This window comes from Thunnus albacares, chromosome 10 (genome assembly GCF_914725855.1).
Source record: "Thunnus albacares chromosome 10, fThuAlb1.1, whole genome shotgun sequence".
Lineage (NCBI taxonomy): Eukaryota > Metazoa > Chordata > Actinopteri > Scombriformes > Scombridae > Thunnus > Thunnus albacares.
The window spans coordinates 13,775,798-13,790,090 of NC_058115.1; the positions used below are offsets into that span (position 1 = coordinate 13,775,798).

Here is a 14,293-nt window from a genome sequence, read left to right on the forward strand (position 1 = left end):
CATGTAACATACATAAATTATATTTATTTATTCTAAAATGTAATGTTTATTTTCTTACATATCCTATTTTTGTAATATTTCTATTTATACATCAATAAATTATCATGTGACAGTAGTTTGTTGTGAAAGTCTTATTTTCTTCTGGCATATAATGTACTATTTATCAATATATACTGTATATAATATTTAGTAATCCATCCTCATCATTCAAGTGAAACATGAGGCAACTTTTTTTAGACACCACTTGCTTACTGAGGTTACAGATGATCCAGCTGTGGGATTTGTCCTCAAGTGAACTTTTCAAATCACCAGTAAACAATTTAGGAATATCACAATTTAACACTGAAACGCAGAAAGAAAGAGCAACAGGAATGTGAGATAAAACATGTCAAATAATTTAATAAATAAAATATCCAGGGGTTTGGTGGGTGTAAACATTTGACATACATTATGATACAAAAAAAGTCAGTTTGCCTCCACTACAGAACATTGTAAGATTAAATTAGCTCACAAAAACCTCATACTAGTGCATTATACTGAGGCAAACAGTATGTATCTCAATATAAAGCAAAGTGTTCTGACATTTAAAAATAAAAGATGACTTGCTTAGATTAGCAAATGGCACTAACATACTGGCATGCATACCCCCTATGCTTCTGACCTACAGGAAAAAGTATAAAGCGCACTTTTCAGTTACATACTTGATACTACAAACTCTCCTCTGATTGCCCCCCCGCCCCCATTATTTCTTGTCTTCTATAGGGAAGAGACTGAGGCTACGGCGTTCGCTCAGAGTAGAATAATTTAATTTAAAGTGCACCCTTCATTAGAATTCACTTATAATGTTTTCGTTACAACTTGGACTGTGACCAGTTTCTCAGAAAGCATGAAATTAGTGCAACATTGGAGACTTGACCTGTGTGTGTTCATCACGAATCATGTAGCATGTAAAACCGCACAACTTTCAGAAGAAGATCCAGTTTTTAGGTCATGTTGACAATTCTATTTTCAACCATCTGTAGCTTCTTTCAGAGCGTTGATCATTTTCAAAACTACTGGTGCTGCAAGTGAAATATGCTTATGATAGATTTCCCCTTAATGCTAATGGTGCTTAATTTAAACAGGCTGCTGCTGCTGAAATGTGTTCTAAAGCAACATTAAAATGTTGGAGATCCTCAAAGAAGTCTTAAGCTATAATACAAATAACAGGTCCTCTTGGCCAAGAGGTCTTAATCCTCCCTGAACAACTGCCCCTTCACATTTAAAACCTTGTCAGCTATACAGTGTATTCAGATAATCTTTTAAATAATGTTCAACAATAAATTCTTCAGACTCAACTACTGACTTCTTTTTCCTAAGGTTATGTCAAAGTTGTAGTGAAATGAAGCTCTCCTCTACGGTGTCTTCACTGCAGAAGGGATTCGATCACAGCTTCTGGCTTTGCAGTTCTTTTCCTGTGTAAAGATGGGTACGTGATAAGGGTTATCAACGGCTTCAGGAAGCTTTCAGCCTTCTCAATTCTCAGAATAACAGTATATCATGATATACGGCAAATACCATCTTGCAAACGCTTCATATCAACATGCTAGAAATAGACAAATTATTACCATTTGAGTCCACAACCAATAACATCTGTTTGATCATATTCACAGTATTTAACCATAGTATCTGATGTAGTGTGTTTGGCTGTGAGTTGAGATGGGCTTGAGGCCAAAAATGTACTCACTCAAAATCAGGTTTCTGCTTTTCAGAACTTCAAGCATCTTCAGCAAATGAGATAATTATCTAATATTAAAAAAGCTAAATGTAAACGTGGCCAAGAGGCATTCAAGTCTGATTTTTACATGTTTTTATGTCCATTTTATGCCGTTAATGTCTGTCTTGATGTGACGCATTTGGTGCATGTCATTTCTTTTGCTGTAAAGCACTTTGAGCTGCATTTCTTTTTGGTGTGAAAGGTGCTATACAAATAAAGTTATTATTATTAATTATTATTATTATCATTATTAAAACAACCTCAGGAGCGGTTGGAGATACATTCTAGCCTGATTCTGCAAATACATATGTCATTCCAAGATACATAGACATTTTTACTATTACTACACCTGTGAACAGTCTGTGTAAGACGACATTAACAAGATCTTCCCCTGCGATAATGGCAGCTTAAGTGTCTCTGAAATTGCACTGAAATCAACTATCTCTCACCCTATAATTTGATAAGCAACAGCAAGAACAGGATTTGCGATTTCAACATGTAAGGTCATACAGAAGGCCAATGTGCTGTTGTAGAATTTTTCTGATCCCTGATCAGTGCAACCACTGAATTAATTGTATGGGTGAGGGAGCGTCATGAAGATATTATAGTCTATACATGCGAGTCATCCATGTGAGCTGATGGATAGTTGTTCTAGTCTGCTCAATTATTACTGTAGCAACTAAACTGCTAAATCGTGCAGGTTATTCTTCATCTTGCATTTTTGGCAGTTACCGGGAGCGTTACCACCACCCTCTGGACTGGAGTAGATCCCACCCAGAAAAAACCGAGACAAACCGTGTCTGTGGTGTCTGTGGAGATTACCTTCGCCCAGTCTTGGGTCGGCCACTCTTGCTACTTTTAGAAGTCTTGGGCCTTTCTAGTTTCATCAATGACTGCCGCATGCTCTCCTCTGTGTAGGCCAGATACACATGGGACAGGTCCACCTCAAATGGCTACAGGAGGCAGGGACAGAAGAGGAGAGACGGCAAAATATGGCATTGTGAGGTAAAAAAATCAGGAACATCAGTCATTACACAAAAACAGGAACAATAAAAACAAAAAACATAGAAAGAACTCACATCCTTTTCTTTTTTGTCTGGGGCGGGGGTCTGTTTTCTCATATTGTTGCCAGTGTACGCCACGCATTTCTGAAAAACACAAGATAAAATAAAAATACAGAAATTACAGAGAAGTCTAAGTTTAAACCACAAACCAATGTGTGAATGTGTGAGTCATGCAAAGTCAGCTCACCAGCTGCCATTCTCCAATGTCTTCATTCCAGTGCACGTAATTCTCTATCATCTCCTGCACAGGAAAACATGAGCAAATATAAAAGGAAAGACATTGTCATTGATGCAAAGCCGCCCCCCTCAGACATCTGTGCCACCCGTAAGCAATGAACGTTACCAATGCAGCCTTTTAGCCATGCTAGCTCTATGAATGAATTTGTTCATCCCTTTCAGCCACAACTGTAGTTCGTGTTTAGTGATAGTTAGCAAATGCTTGCTAATGCCCTAAGTTAAGATCAGTATTAGGGTTTAGCTCAATGATAGGTATGTGAGGTTGTGAGCAATGTTTCATGAGGTTCTTTGCATTGAACTAAACATATGTTCCAACAGAAACATTATAATGCTTCAGTTCATTTAAAGTGACTGTCCATGGATCAACTGTATTAGCTGTTTGTCTGCCAGGAGCTTGTGTCAGATTATTATACACAGAATAGTTTAAAAAAAAACAAAGTTGTGTAAATGAAGTTATGTGGTGAGTCAGTAACAAAGGGAGATTTTTTTTATTTTTTTATTTTATGCCTTTTCTTTGTGTGCACAGATTGGACAGAGCAGATAAAGTTATAGGTATTTGGTGCAATATGAAAAAAATATGACAGAACCATAGTGCTACTAAAGTTAAGTCAACACACACACACACACACACACACACACACACACACACACACACACACACACACACACACACAGACCTGGTATTCCTGTGGAATAAAGTTGTCTATGATGAGCATCTGGAGCCGGAGTTCGCGGCTCAGCTGACGGATGTTCTCCAGGAGGCCCTCGATCTCTCTGTGATGCTCTTGCTGCAGATCTGCCATCTAAAACATAACAACCACAGTCGATCAATTTCCTTTCTTCCACCGATTAATCAAAACTAACTACAGCTATGGAGAGAGTTTAAAATGAAAAACAAAATAATAGCCTGTATGATTGTCCCCACACATTACACCATGCTATGCTTACTTCTGATTTGGCAGCCATCAGCATGGTCCATACTTTCTTCAGCTTCTTAGTCTTTCCTTGAGCCTCCTCCTGAAGGCTAGTGTACTTCTCTTCAATGTCCAGACGCTCTTGCTGTTGAGAGAGGGGAGAGGGATCAGCAAAATAAAATAATCCTTTATTAATCCCACAGCGGGGAAATTTGCAGTGTTATAGGAGCAAAGGGGATAGCGTAATAGCAAGAAGCATCAGTGATAAAGCAACATATAACAAGATAAGTAAACTGATTCGACGGTTGAATTCACATTATTGCACAATATAGGAAATAATGATATTGCAGTTGAGTATACATTGATAATGCACATGTGTGGGTTGTTAGTTTGTGTGTGTGTGTGGTCTATGGGGAGTTGTGTTGATCGTAAATTCTGACAGCAGCAGGAAGGAAGGACCTGCGGTATCCAATTATAGTGATTATATCAAAGGAAACTGTGGTCATGTAAAGGACCTGATTTTGTGCATCTAGGACAGTTTTCGAACCCTGACCTTTGTATTATATCAAAAGGCACACCAGTGTGCATTTACATTTATACAAAGAAAGTGAGAGAGCGACTATGTTAACCCTATTTTCCAACCACAGTGATGAAGTAATTTCAGTGTATATATATTGAGATCAGCATCTCGTGTGAACTATCTGATATCACATCCTTTTAATTTAGGAAGTGACATTGTTCTTATTCAAACACATCTTATTGATTTATTTTGATCAACTGTTAATTCAGACATACAAACATCTTTGCAAACAAACACAGCATTAAGCATTTAACTCCAGGATGATCAGTAGACATATTATTTGAGTGCAACTTAAACCTTACTTTAGTTACAGCATGATAGTGGTTGTATAGAGTTTTAAATGTGATGTAATCAATACATACATTCATGTAATCATTTCATACTGACTACAAGCATGACTGCACTTGTCATCAGCTGATCCGCTTAATGAAGTACTCTGTAGTCGGATCAGTTCTGCAGATCGAGCTGAAGTAACTGCCATGTGTCCTTACCTCTTTCTCCTCCAGCTCTCTCCGCAGTCGCTCTGCCCTCCTGCGGCGTTCTTCCAGTTCATTGTTGGACTCCTGCAAGAGCTTCTCCTGCTCCTCAGCCTTGGCCAAGAGGTCCACGCCACCTACAATCACCTTCTTCTCTAAGGCGGACAACTTCTCTAGCAAAAGGTGATGCTCCTGCCTATGAGAGTTAAAGGTAGATGAGGGTATCAGACAAGGGGGTTAATGGGTGATGACGAGTTCTCAGATGACCGAAATATAAATTCTTTCCGTGGACTCACTGAGCTTTGAGCAGGTCCTTCTCCCTCTTCTCCAGCTCTGCTCTTGCCTTGTTCCTCTCCTCCTCCTCCATGTCCAGCTTTGCCTCCAGGGCCTTTCTTTCCTCTTCAATCTTTGCCTGCATCTCCACCATCTTGTCCGGGGAAACCTTCTTTCTCCCTGTAGAGAGACACACAGGGTGGCATACAATGCTTTTAATTGAAAATTTAATTTAAATGTAGCTTCTCTTCTAACTACTTGTGTATGTTAGAGTGATCACAAAGCAGATTAATACATCTGATAATCAGCATCAGTATTATTTAACCTGTGCAGTTTTAGTTTATAAATATGTATCTGCTTTTTTTTTTTTTTTTTTTTTTACAAAAGCATTAGTCTGTTTATTTTAAGGACCTTAATCCTAACAGCGAGATCCAGCTGCACAAAGTTTTTATTCACTAATGCACAGTATTAAATAATTATTGTTAGTGTAAGCAAAATTTGAAAGGAAACTATATCCAGTGTGAGATTCTCTAAATGACACAGTGGTTATGTAGATGGTGAACATGACACTCACAGATGGCATCCATATAAAGACAGACAGAAAAATGTTAGTGGCGATTATACGATAAACCTATTATCTATTAGTAAGATTTAGTGAAATAACTACCGAAATGACTACACGACTTTCATATGGATAATTTACGTAAATAGAGACACCATAGCTACAGGACAGTAGGACCATGTAGATTCTCACACCAACCTCTTTCTTCTTGAATTAAGAGGTGTAAAGCAAGTCAGACAGGCGGCATTTGCACCAGGAGGAGGAAAGAGAGACAAAGAGCAACACATTACAGAGTGATCTGGAAAGTCTTATGACTCTATGGAGTGGAACGCCACATGAGGGAAGGACAAGGAGTGGGAGAAAGACCGAACATCAAAGACAGAGAGCTTCTGTAATAAGAATAACAGAGAGGTGAGAAGATATGACGTAGAAAACAAATAAAAATAAAACTTTCACATAATGAAACATGATGTAGGTGAAGGCCTGTTTAGTGTCTTTTGATGAGAAGGGTCTGACAAAGTCTGGCAGAGGTGTAAACTGGAACTGAGAATATTCTGTCATACAGAAACTGTCTATGATGTGGACACATTGTGGTCATTTAGGTCATGCATGAAAAGAGTAGGAGAAAAATGTACTTCTTCAGAGGGTGTCAATCCTTTTGAAACAATCGAAGCAACACAGTGCAAAATTTGAATTCTGTGCACAAAAAACGTCAACACACAGTAATACAGGGATCTGTCCCGAGACATCGTTGTCAAAACAGCCACACCAGGAAACTCTGTAATCATTTTCATGTAAATCCAAATAATATTTGGTACATGAAAGTACAGTAGTGTGGTCTGTAGCGGTGGGGGGATTTGGGTTGTGTGTCTACAAGAGTGGCAGAGAGTTACATCTGACATGGGGGAAGTAAAAAGGCCCCTTTCACACATGCACTGTAATCCATAAATGGCGACAGTCAGGACGTGACAGGAAATTGAGGTAAGAGAGAGATGGGGAATAAGTGGGGGCATTGTGTGTCATGATCAACACTTTAACAACTAGGTCACCAGAGTATTATAATACAGATCCAAATGCAGATGAAATATGACTGTATATTATATTATATATATATATATATACACACACACACACACACACACACACACACACACACACACACACACACACACACATACATATATATATATATATATATATATATATATATATATATATATATATATATATATATACACATATATACATATATATATATATATGTATGTGTGTGTGTGTGTGTATATATATATATAAATAATATATAATATATAATATATATATATATATATATATATATATATATATATATATATATATATATATATATATATATATATATATATATATAATATATATAATATACAGTCATATTTCATCTGCATTTGGATCTGTATTATAATACTCTGGTGACCTAGTTGTTAAAGTGTTGATCATGACACACAATGCCCCCACTTATTCCCCATCTCTCTCTTACCTCAATTTCCTGTCACGTCCTGACTGTCGTCTGTCTAACAAATATATAAAATCCCCCCGAAAATAATACAAAAGGTGAAGAAATCCTTAAAAAAAATATCCCTGATCTGAGTCAACACCAAAACCTGATCATTTCTTCCCAATATGTCCAAAATAACTTTTTTACCAAATACATCAAAATCATTTTTGGAAGTTTTAGAATCAATAGATACGCTCAACAAAGTTTAAAAACATGTCTTTCTGATGTTAAGTAAAATCTTATTTTTCATGCAGGCCTGCCGTATTATAATGCACATCATATCATGACCCCTTCTTCAGACAGCTGTGCAATTTCACTCTTTTACATGCTACTTAATGAGCACAGAGGTTAAGAACTTTAGAAAGGAAATACTACGAATGACTCAAGTTGTCGAGGAGACATAAAGGCATCAGGAAATTCCCCTCAGAAAACTACCTACACACACACACTGCAAAAAATATCACACATAAACACATTGGCCAAGTCGCGTAACACTTAATTAATTCCAACTAAACTAAAAAAAAAAAAAAAAACTTTTTAAGCCACAAACAAACGACATACCGGCTAAGCAGGAACTGAAAGGAGAGACAACTTTACAACCCCCAGGATGCCCTACTTTTCTAATTTTAAAGAGAAACTTTAAAAGCAGTCCAGGTGCTGCTAGACTGTGCATCACAGTCAGCGGAATTATCTGTCTTATTTATTTTGGATAAAATTAATAAAGAACAGCTACAGGATGCTGTGACAACTTTTCAGGATGCATAAGTGGAGGCAACCCTCCACAAGCGACGTCTATGGTCAGCAATCAAGCCGTGGAGATAAAAAAAAGCATTCAACGACAAAATACACTTTATAATTATTCCGGTAGCCTGCACAGCGTGGGAAGTGACAACGCTAATTTTCTGCAACTTGATATTTCGCAGCAGTGTTTCCACCATGGTGACTGCCTTACATCAATATTAAAACCAGAAAATTTACGGTTTCCATGTGTGAAAAGGGCTTAAATTAATGGGCATGTGGGCTGGTAGAGCAGGGGCTGCTCTAACTCACTAGTCTGAGAATTGTCCTCAGTGGGTGGTGGTACTGAGGAAGAGCAGGCAAGTTCTGAGCTATTGCTACTGTTGCTACTGTCTGGAAGGGAAGCAGCGAAAGTACCATACCCTTTGAAATTATTATGTGAGAAACAGATAGAGGAGATCTAGGAAACATTGGTTAGCAGAGCTTAAAGCAAAATAGAAGTGCTCTACATACGGTACAGGTCCTACAAATCAGGCAGCTGTGGGTGCACACATGCAATATACTCACAGAAGTTGGATGGTTTGCTTGTTATTAATTCAGACTAATCAAATACTATAACATTAAAAGAAGGATAATGAAAACTGGAATTTATAAAAAAAGATACCAATATAAAAACACCTGGGAACAAGACCTCACAGGAACAACAACAGTTTCACAGCATTGCGTCATAATTTGATTGCTTAACTTATGCTTATTCATCTGTAACTAACAAATTCCACTTAAAAGCAGAGCAGAGGAGAAGGTGAGAATACCAGGGGAACTCCTAAATGAGAACAGTGTTATGTCTAAAGCAAGCCCGATCAAAAAGAGTGGAGCAACTTCAGCTAGATAATTATCCGAGCTACTGGATGCTGACTCATCACAATTTAACATACTGATAGGAGGTGAAACTAGATATACAGCAAATATCCAGATTTTTATCAAACCATTTACCAAAATTGCAAATTAAACCACAACATAACACCCTTCACAGACTTGTGAAGATCACATCAAAAGATTTTTTTTATTTTGCTGATGCATGCTTAATGTGTATGCATTAATTGCAAATTCTTACCTCTTCTTCTCCTATGGCCATCTCCTGCCTCAACTGCTTCATCATCACCTTCATCCATCTCTTCTGATCCGCTGCCCTCTGAGCCAGAGATCTCCTCGCCTAGAATGGCACATTATAAAGAAACGTGCAGCAAAAAAACCCCAAAAAACATTGTAATTCAAACGGCATGATTACTCTCTACTATCTTTACAGCTGAACTAGAAATGACTCGTTACCTTCCTCCAGTTTCTTCTTCAGCTCTTCGATCTCTTTCTGAAACTGGCGCAGTAAGGCGTCCTTGGGGTCCTCATTGATTCTGGCTTTGTTCTTGATGTTTTTAGCCCTGTTAGCATAGCGCAGGGTACTGATGGTCTCATCGTAGTTATAGTCTGCAGGGCCTATATTTGCACACTGGTGAGGAGAAATATGTCATTTAAAATGTGAGGCAAAAACTGCAATGTCATGGTCTAGTATGCTAAGATTTTGTGCTTGGAAACAGTCAATGTGCATTAATTGCTCTTTGAAATGGAACATTTGTTGGTAAAAGACGTCAATTTAAAGTATTTTTTTGCAACTCTAGCATGCATGCTTCTACTGTTTCAAACATTCATTGTACCATCATGGTCTTGGAGTTTCCTCCGAGTGAATCCTGCAGCAGACGGGTTAGTTTGGAGTTCCTGTAGGGCACGTGTGTGCTCTTGCCATCCACCAAGGCGGAAATGACATTACCCAGTGTGGAGAGAGAGAGATTGATCTTTGTGGCTTCCTTTAAGCGCTGACCTGTGGCCCCAGTCTTGCCTTGTCTCTCTGAGCCCTGCAGGAAGGAAGTGTGGCAGACAAATTGGTGGGGGACAGATGGACCAAGAGTTAAAAAGCATATATTCACCTTACACCTGTATGATCTTACTATTTTGACTTAGAACTTTCTGGCCGCAGATACATACTGCAAGATCAACCAGGTGGAGTTTTCCCATGCGGACATGTTGGTTTCCATCAACACCCTTCTCACTGCACTCGATGGTGATGGTGAAGATGGCGTGAGAACGGGAGCTGTGTTCATTCATGTTGGTGGCACCAACAGACCCTGGATACAAGGAAATAACATTTGACACAAATGACTCATACGAGTTATTGTGACAACACACTTATAAACATTTTCTGTTTATTTCAGGCATGCCCTAGATTTACAATAAGAAACAATTACAGATTTTGTTTTATGTAAATCAATTAGTCAAATCAACACAACCTTGTATGTAATCAAGACTGCTAAAGCCTCTTTGAATGTTCATTTGTGTTTCTCACAGTCAGTGATGCGGTTTGAACACGTAGCACAGCTAAATATCTCTGAAAAATGTAGATCAACATTTGATGTTGTGGGCATCTATTTCCTTGCTATCAGTTAGTCTGCTTACGGTTTTTGTGGCCCAGTGTCATAATGCGGTCCATGTCATCAGCATTGTTGACGACGTAGCCAGAGAGGTCTTTGATGTACACACCAACATCTGGTCTTTCTTTGACCTGTGACGATAAAACAGACCTTTACCATGGAAAACCGCAGTGAGACATAACCATTTGATATGTGCAAATCTGCTCAGTGACGTTTTGCAAGTTTCCATGCTTGGAAAAATGACTGTAATGCCATTTATGACAAATCTTCCAAGACTGTTTTGTTTTTAATCACTGGATTCCATGATTTAGAGTAAATTAAAAAAAATTTAATTTTTTTTTTTTACCTCTAGCCTCTGCATCTGGTCCTTGCCCAACAAGTCTCGCACTTCCTCATTGTAAATCTCCAGGTACGAAACGCGGACCAAAAACCTGTGGCAGTTTAATATGTGTATATACAGTCAGATTCCACACATAAGCAACCAACCAGAACAATAAACTAACATCATCAAATCCTATTCCTCTTCAAGGCAGTGGGCAAAACTTTCATGCTCAGTTTAACAGATTTTTTCCCCCCCCACATACTTTGTATTATCAGAAAACCTACAAGCTCCCTCATTAAGGTAAAATCAGAGGTGCACAACGATGTCTACCTTTGCTTTTTCTTTACAAGCACTATCTGAGTGGTGTAGCTTTCAAGGAAACCATGTAAGGTTAAGTTACGTTGGTCCTTGGAGTGGGGGGAGGGAGGGGGCTCATTTATTTGTAGACAGAATTGTTTTTAATATTTACAAAGTGATTGCTCTCTTACCTTGTGTCACCCTCTGCCTTGGCAATGTGACCAAAAATATGAGCAAAGGAGTTTGGGATTATCCCTCTGAGCTCTGGGACTGCTCTCACACCCTCCATGGTGAATGTTTTCCCTGTGCCAGTTTGCCCATATGCAAAAATGGTGCCTGAAATGGACGTATCACACCATCAGTGTCAGTATAGATTATAACAATTATAGATATAAAACACACAATAATTACTATCATTATCATTATTATATTATGATTAATAATGAAAACAACAATTCTAGTATGACTATGATCAAATGAGGATTAACGCTAGATTTATAAGAGGCTAAAAAAATGCATTTTTGTGTGCCAGATGTGTCCGATGAGAATAGTTTATTAATTAAAATGATTAACTTTTTCAAATTAATTTTTACCATTGTATCCTTCTAACACTGAATCAATGATGGGGCGGGCTGTTAGATTGTAGACATCAAGCTGTTTGCTGTCCGGTCCAAACACGGTGTCAAAGGTGAAGGTCTTGGGAGGCTCATGGGGAGTCTCCAGTTTGTTGACCGTTATGGTCCCACGGATCTCGTCCACCATGACAGCCTGTTTGTGGCCCATCACCTTCTCTTTCTGGTTAAGGGGCCGACATCTGACCACCACCTTAACATTATCACTGACCTCCGGCTTGTCATGTTTCTCAAGCTTATTGCTCTGAAAAAAAAAAACACCCCAAAAACACACACAAACGAGAAGACACAGTGAAAGCACTTATTAGTCTGGCTCCACAGTACATATCAAACATGCTGTGTCAGTTTACAATCCCGGCAGATCTCTCAGGTCACGAGGTGGAAATCTCCTCCATGTGCCTGAATCATTTCCAAAGTCTGGTGAGACGGCATTCAGCGTTTATGCACCTAAAGAATGAACAGTTAGCCTGCTGATCTTAAACGTGCTCCAAAACTGTGCTCTCTTAAAAGCAGTGGAGCATTTTCTTGAATGAACACACCTAATTTGTACAGTATGTTTCTATGTGTGTGTATATATACATATACACACACACACACACACACACACACACACACACACACATATATATATATATGTATGTGTGTGTATGTATGCATGGATGTTTTTGTTTATAAGTCCATTTTTGCTGTTTTATTTTGTTTTTATACAAAGCACTTTGAACAGCTTTTGTATAAGATGGTGCTATACATATAAAACTTGAACTGAATGTAACCTAGGTAACATTAACTAGTTAGTTGATTAATTACAAACCAACATTTTTCAACATGGACATAAGGATACTGCTGTCAATCTGTTTGTAGTAAGTAAATAACACCAAGCAGTTTATGTGCAGATAGCATTAAGTAATTTGGTCAAAACGTTAGTTAGCTGGTTGACCTTTACATACAGTGGCAATTTGACCCATTTTGACATTTGAAAGCAATAAAAAAAAAAAACACCATAAATTACATTCTTTAAACCTGACATTTTGACTTTTCCTAAAGTGGCCAAGAATATACAAAAATGGAAATATTTGAAAATGATGTATTCGTGTGCAGCTAGTATACATTATTGCACATAGAGGGAGCTCTGGGTCAGTGCTGACTGACTGGCTGGTTTTAATGAATATAATGAAACCTACCATTCAAATGTTGTTGCATTCTTCACTTTCAACAAATTAATAGAAATAATCATGGCTGTTATGTTCTCTTGCTTTAGATAACATGAGATCATGATATAGTGTGACTGTGAATGTATTTTCTCTATAGTGGCAAACCTAAAAGAAAACACTGTCTCTGCTCTCTGAATCATAAATGAAGGATCAATCACCCCATTTATTAATGACTGATAAGATATCTATGGATGAAAACTGCATATGTGGTTCAAAACCTGGTATAGGGACTAAAATGAAGGGATACTTAAGCTGGGTGAGAATAAGAGCAGTATGCAAAGGCTAACTAACGTCATCTGATTAGCCTTGGCCGCTTGCTGGGTTGCTAACTCGGGCAGGTAAAAACGTTGACAGACGGACCACAGAAGATTTGATTAAATACTTGTTGAGCTCAATGTTTATAACACTTAATGCTCAGTGAGGTGTGGTGACTGATAAAATGTAATGCTGATAGTAGTGAGCTATTTCCTAGTATATCAGATAAACGACATGCTAACCGGTTAGCATCACATCAGTGCGGTCGGAGGAAGGGAGGAACCCCTTCACCAACAAAACAAAAAAAAAATGCAAACAGGCGTGGCGACTTACCGGCATAGCAAGATTGCAGAAACCGATTAGAGTAGAATTTTAGTGACAATGAGATATTTGTAAGGCTTTTACTCTAGCTTATCCGAGGAATTTATATGCCAGCGCAGCGCCCATATCATCAAAAGGCTCACATCCGATAGCTTGTTGTCAGGTCTGCTCTGAGTCGGTGTGCGCATGCGCTACAGATTGGTTACTGTAACTGCAGCAACGCAGATGTAATCTATACGTATATGGGCTTATCATTGCAGATATTAGTATCGTGCAGAAATACCAAAGAAATGTTTGAGATTATTTAGAATCAGTGTCTCAATCGCAGCCCCCCTTCTGTGGGCATTTATTTTTAAATAACCAAATTTAAGAGATCCCTCTCACAAACATTGTTGTCAGATTTTCAGATATTCATATCTGCATCAGCCTAAAAAGATAGAGTATCTGTCATGCTCTAACTTTGACCTCATCTAAAAGGACCTCAAGGTTAGAAAATCAAGTAGGACATATCTTAAGCGTGGTGTATATCCCCGATTAAAAATGTAAATTAATTAAATTAGCACACAGTGGACTTGTGGGAGCCCCTAGGGGTTTTAGGTACTCCAGCCTTGCTGACTGCTGCAGCTACAGGTTGCAGAATA

At 38.3% G+C, this 14,293-nt stretch overlaps 1 protein-coding gene across 3 annotated transcripts; it reads right to left on the reverse strand.

Moving 5' to 3' along the window:
* Positions 1 to 374: 374 nt before the first annotated feature.
* On the reverse strand, positions 375 to 13,837 carry kif3a (kinesin family member 3A). Of its 3 annotated transcripts, none has more exons than XM_044363055.1 (18): positions 13,665 to 13,837; positions 11,827 to 12,109; positions 11,425 to 11,569; positions 10,961 to 11,045; positions 10,640 to 10,745; positions 10,172 to 10,311; positions 9,844 to 10,041; positions 9,464 to 9,638; positions 9,249 to 9,347; positions 6,061 to 6,069; positions 5,324 to 5,480; positions 5,043 to 5,223; positions 4,006 to 4,116; positions 3,735 to 3,860; positions 3,008 to 3,061; positions 2,836 to 2,904; positions 2,579 to 2,709; positions 375 to 1,454 (listed from the first exon to the last, which is right to left on the reverse strand). In XM_044363055.1, exons 1-18 carry the CDS (start codon positions 13,668 to 13,670, stop codon positions 1,406 to 1,408), a joined length of 2,124 nt encoding a protein of 707 aa, XP_044218990.1. In that variant the 5' UTR covers positions 13,671 to 13,837; the 3' UTR covers positions 375 to 1,405. The 3 variants fall into 3 exon arrangements, with proteins under 3 accessions (XP_044218990.1, XP_044218992.1, XP_044218991.1); XM_044363057.1 differs by lacking the exon at positions 6,061 to 6,069 and adding an exon at positions 8,447 to 8,527; XM_044363056.1 differs by lacking the exon at positions 6,061 to 6,069.
* Between the last annotated feature and the right edge of the window lie 456 nt (positions 13,838 to 14,293).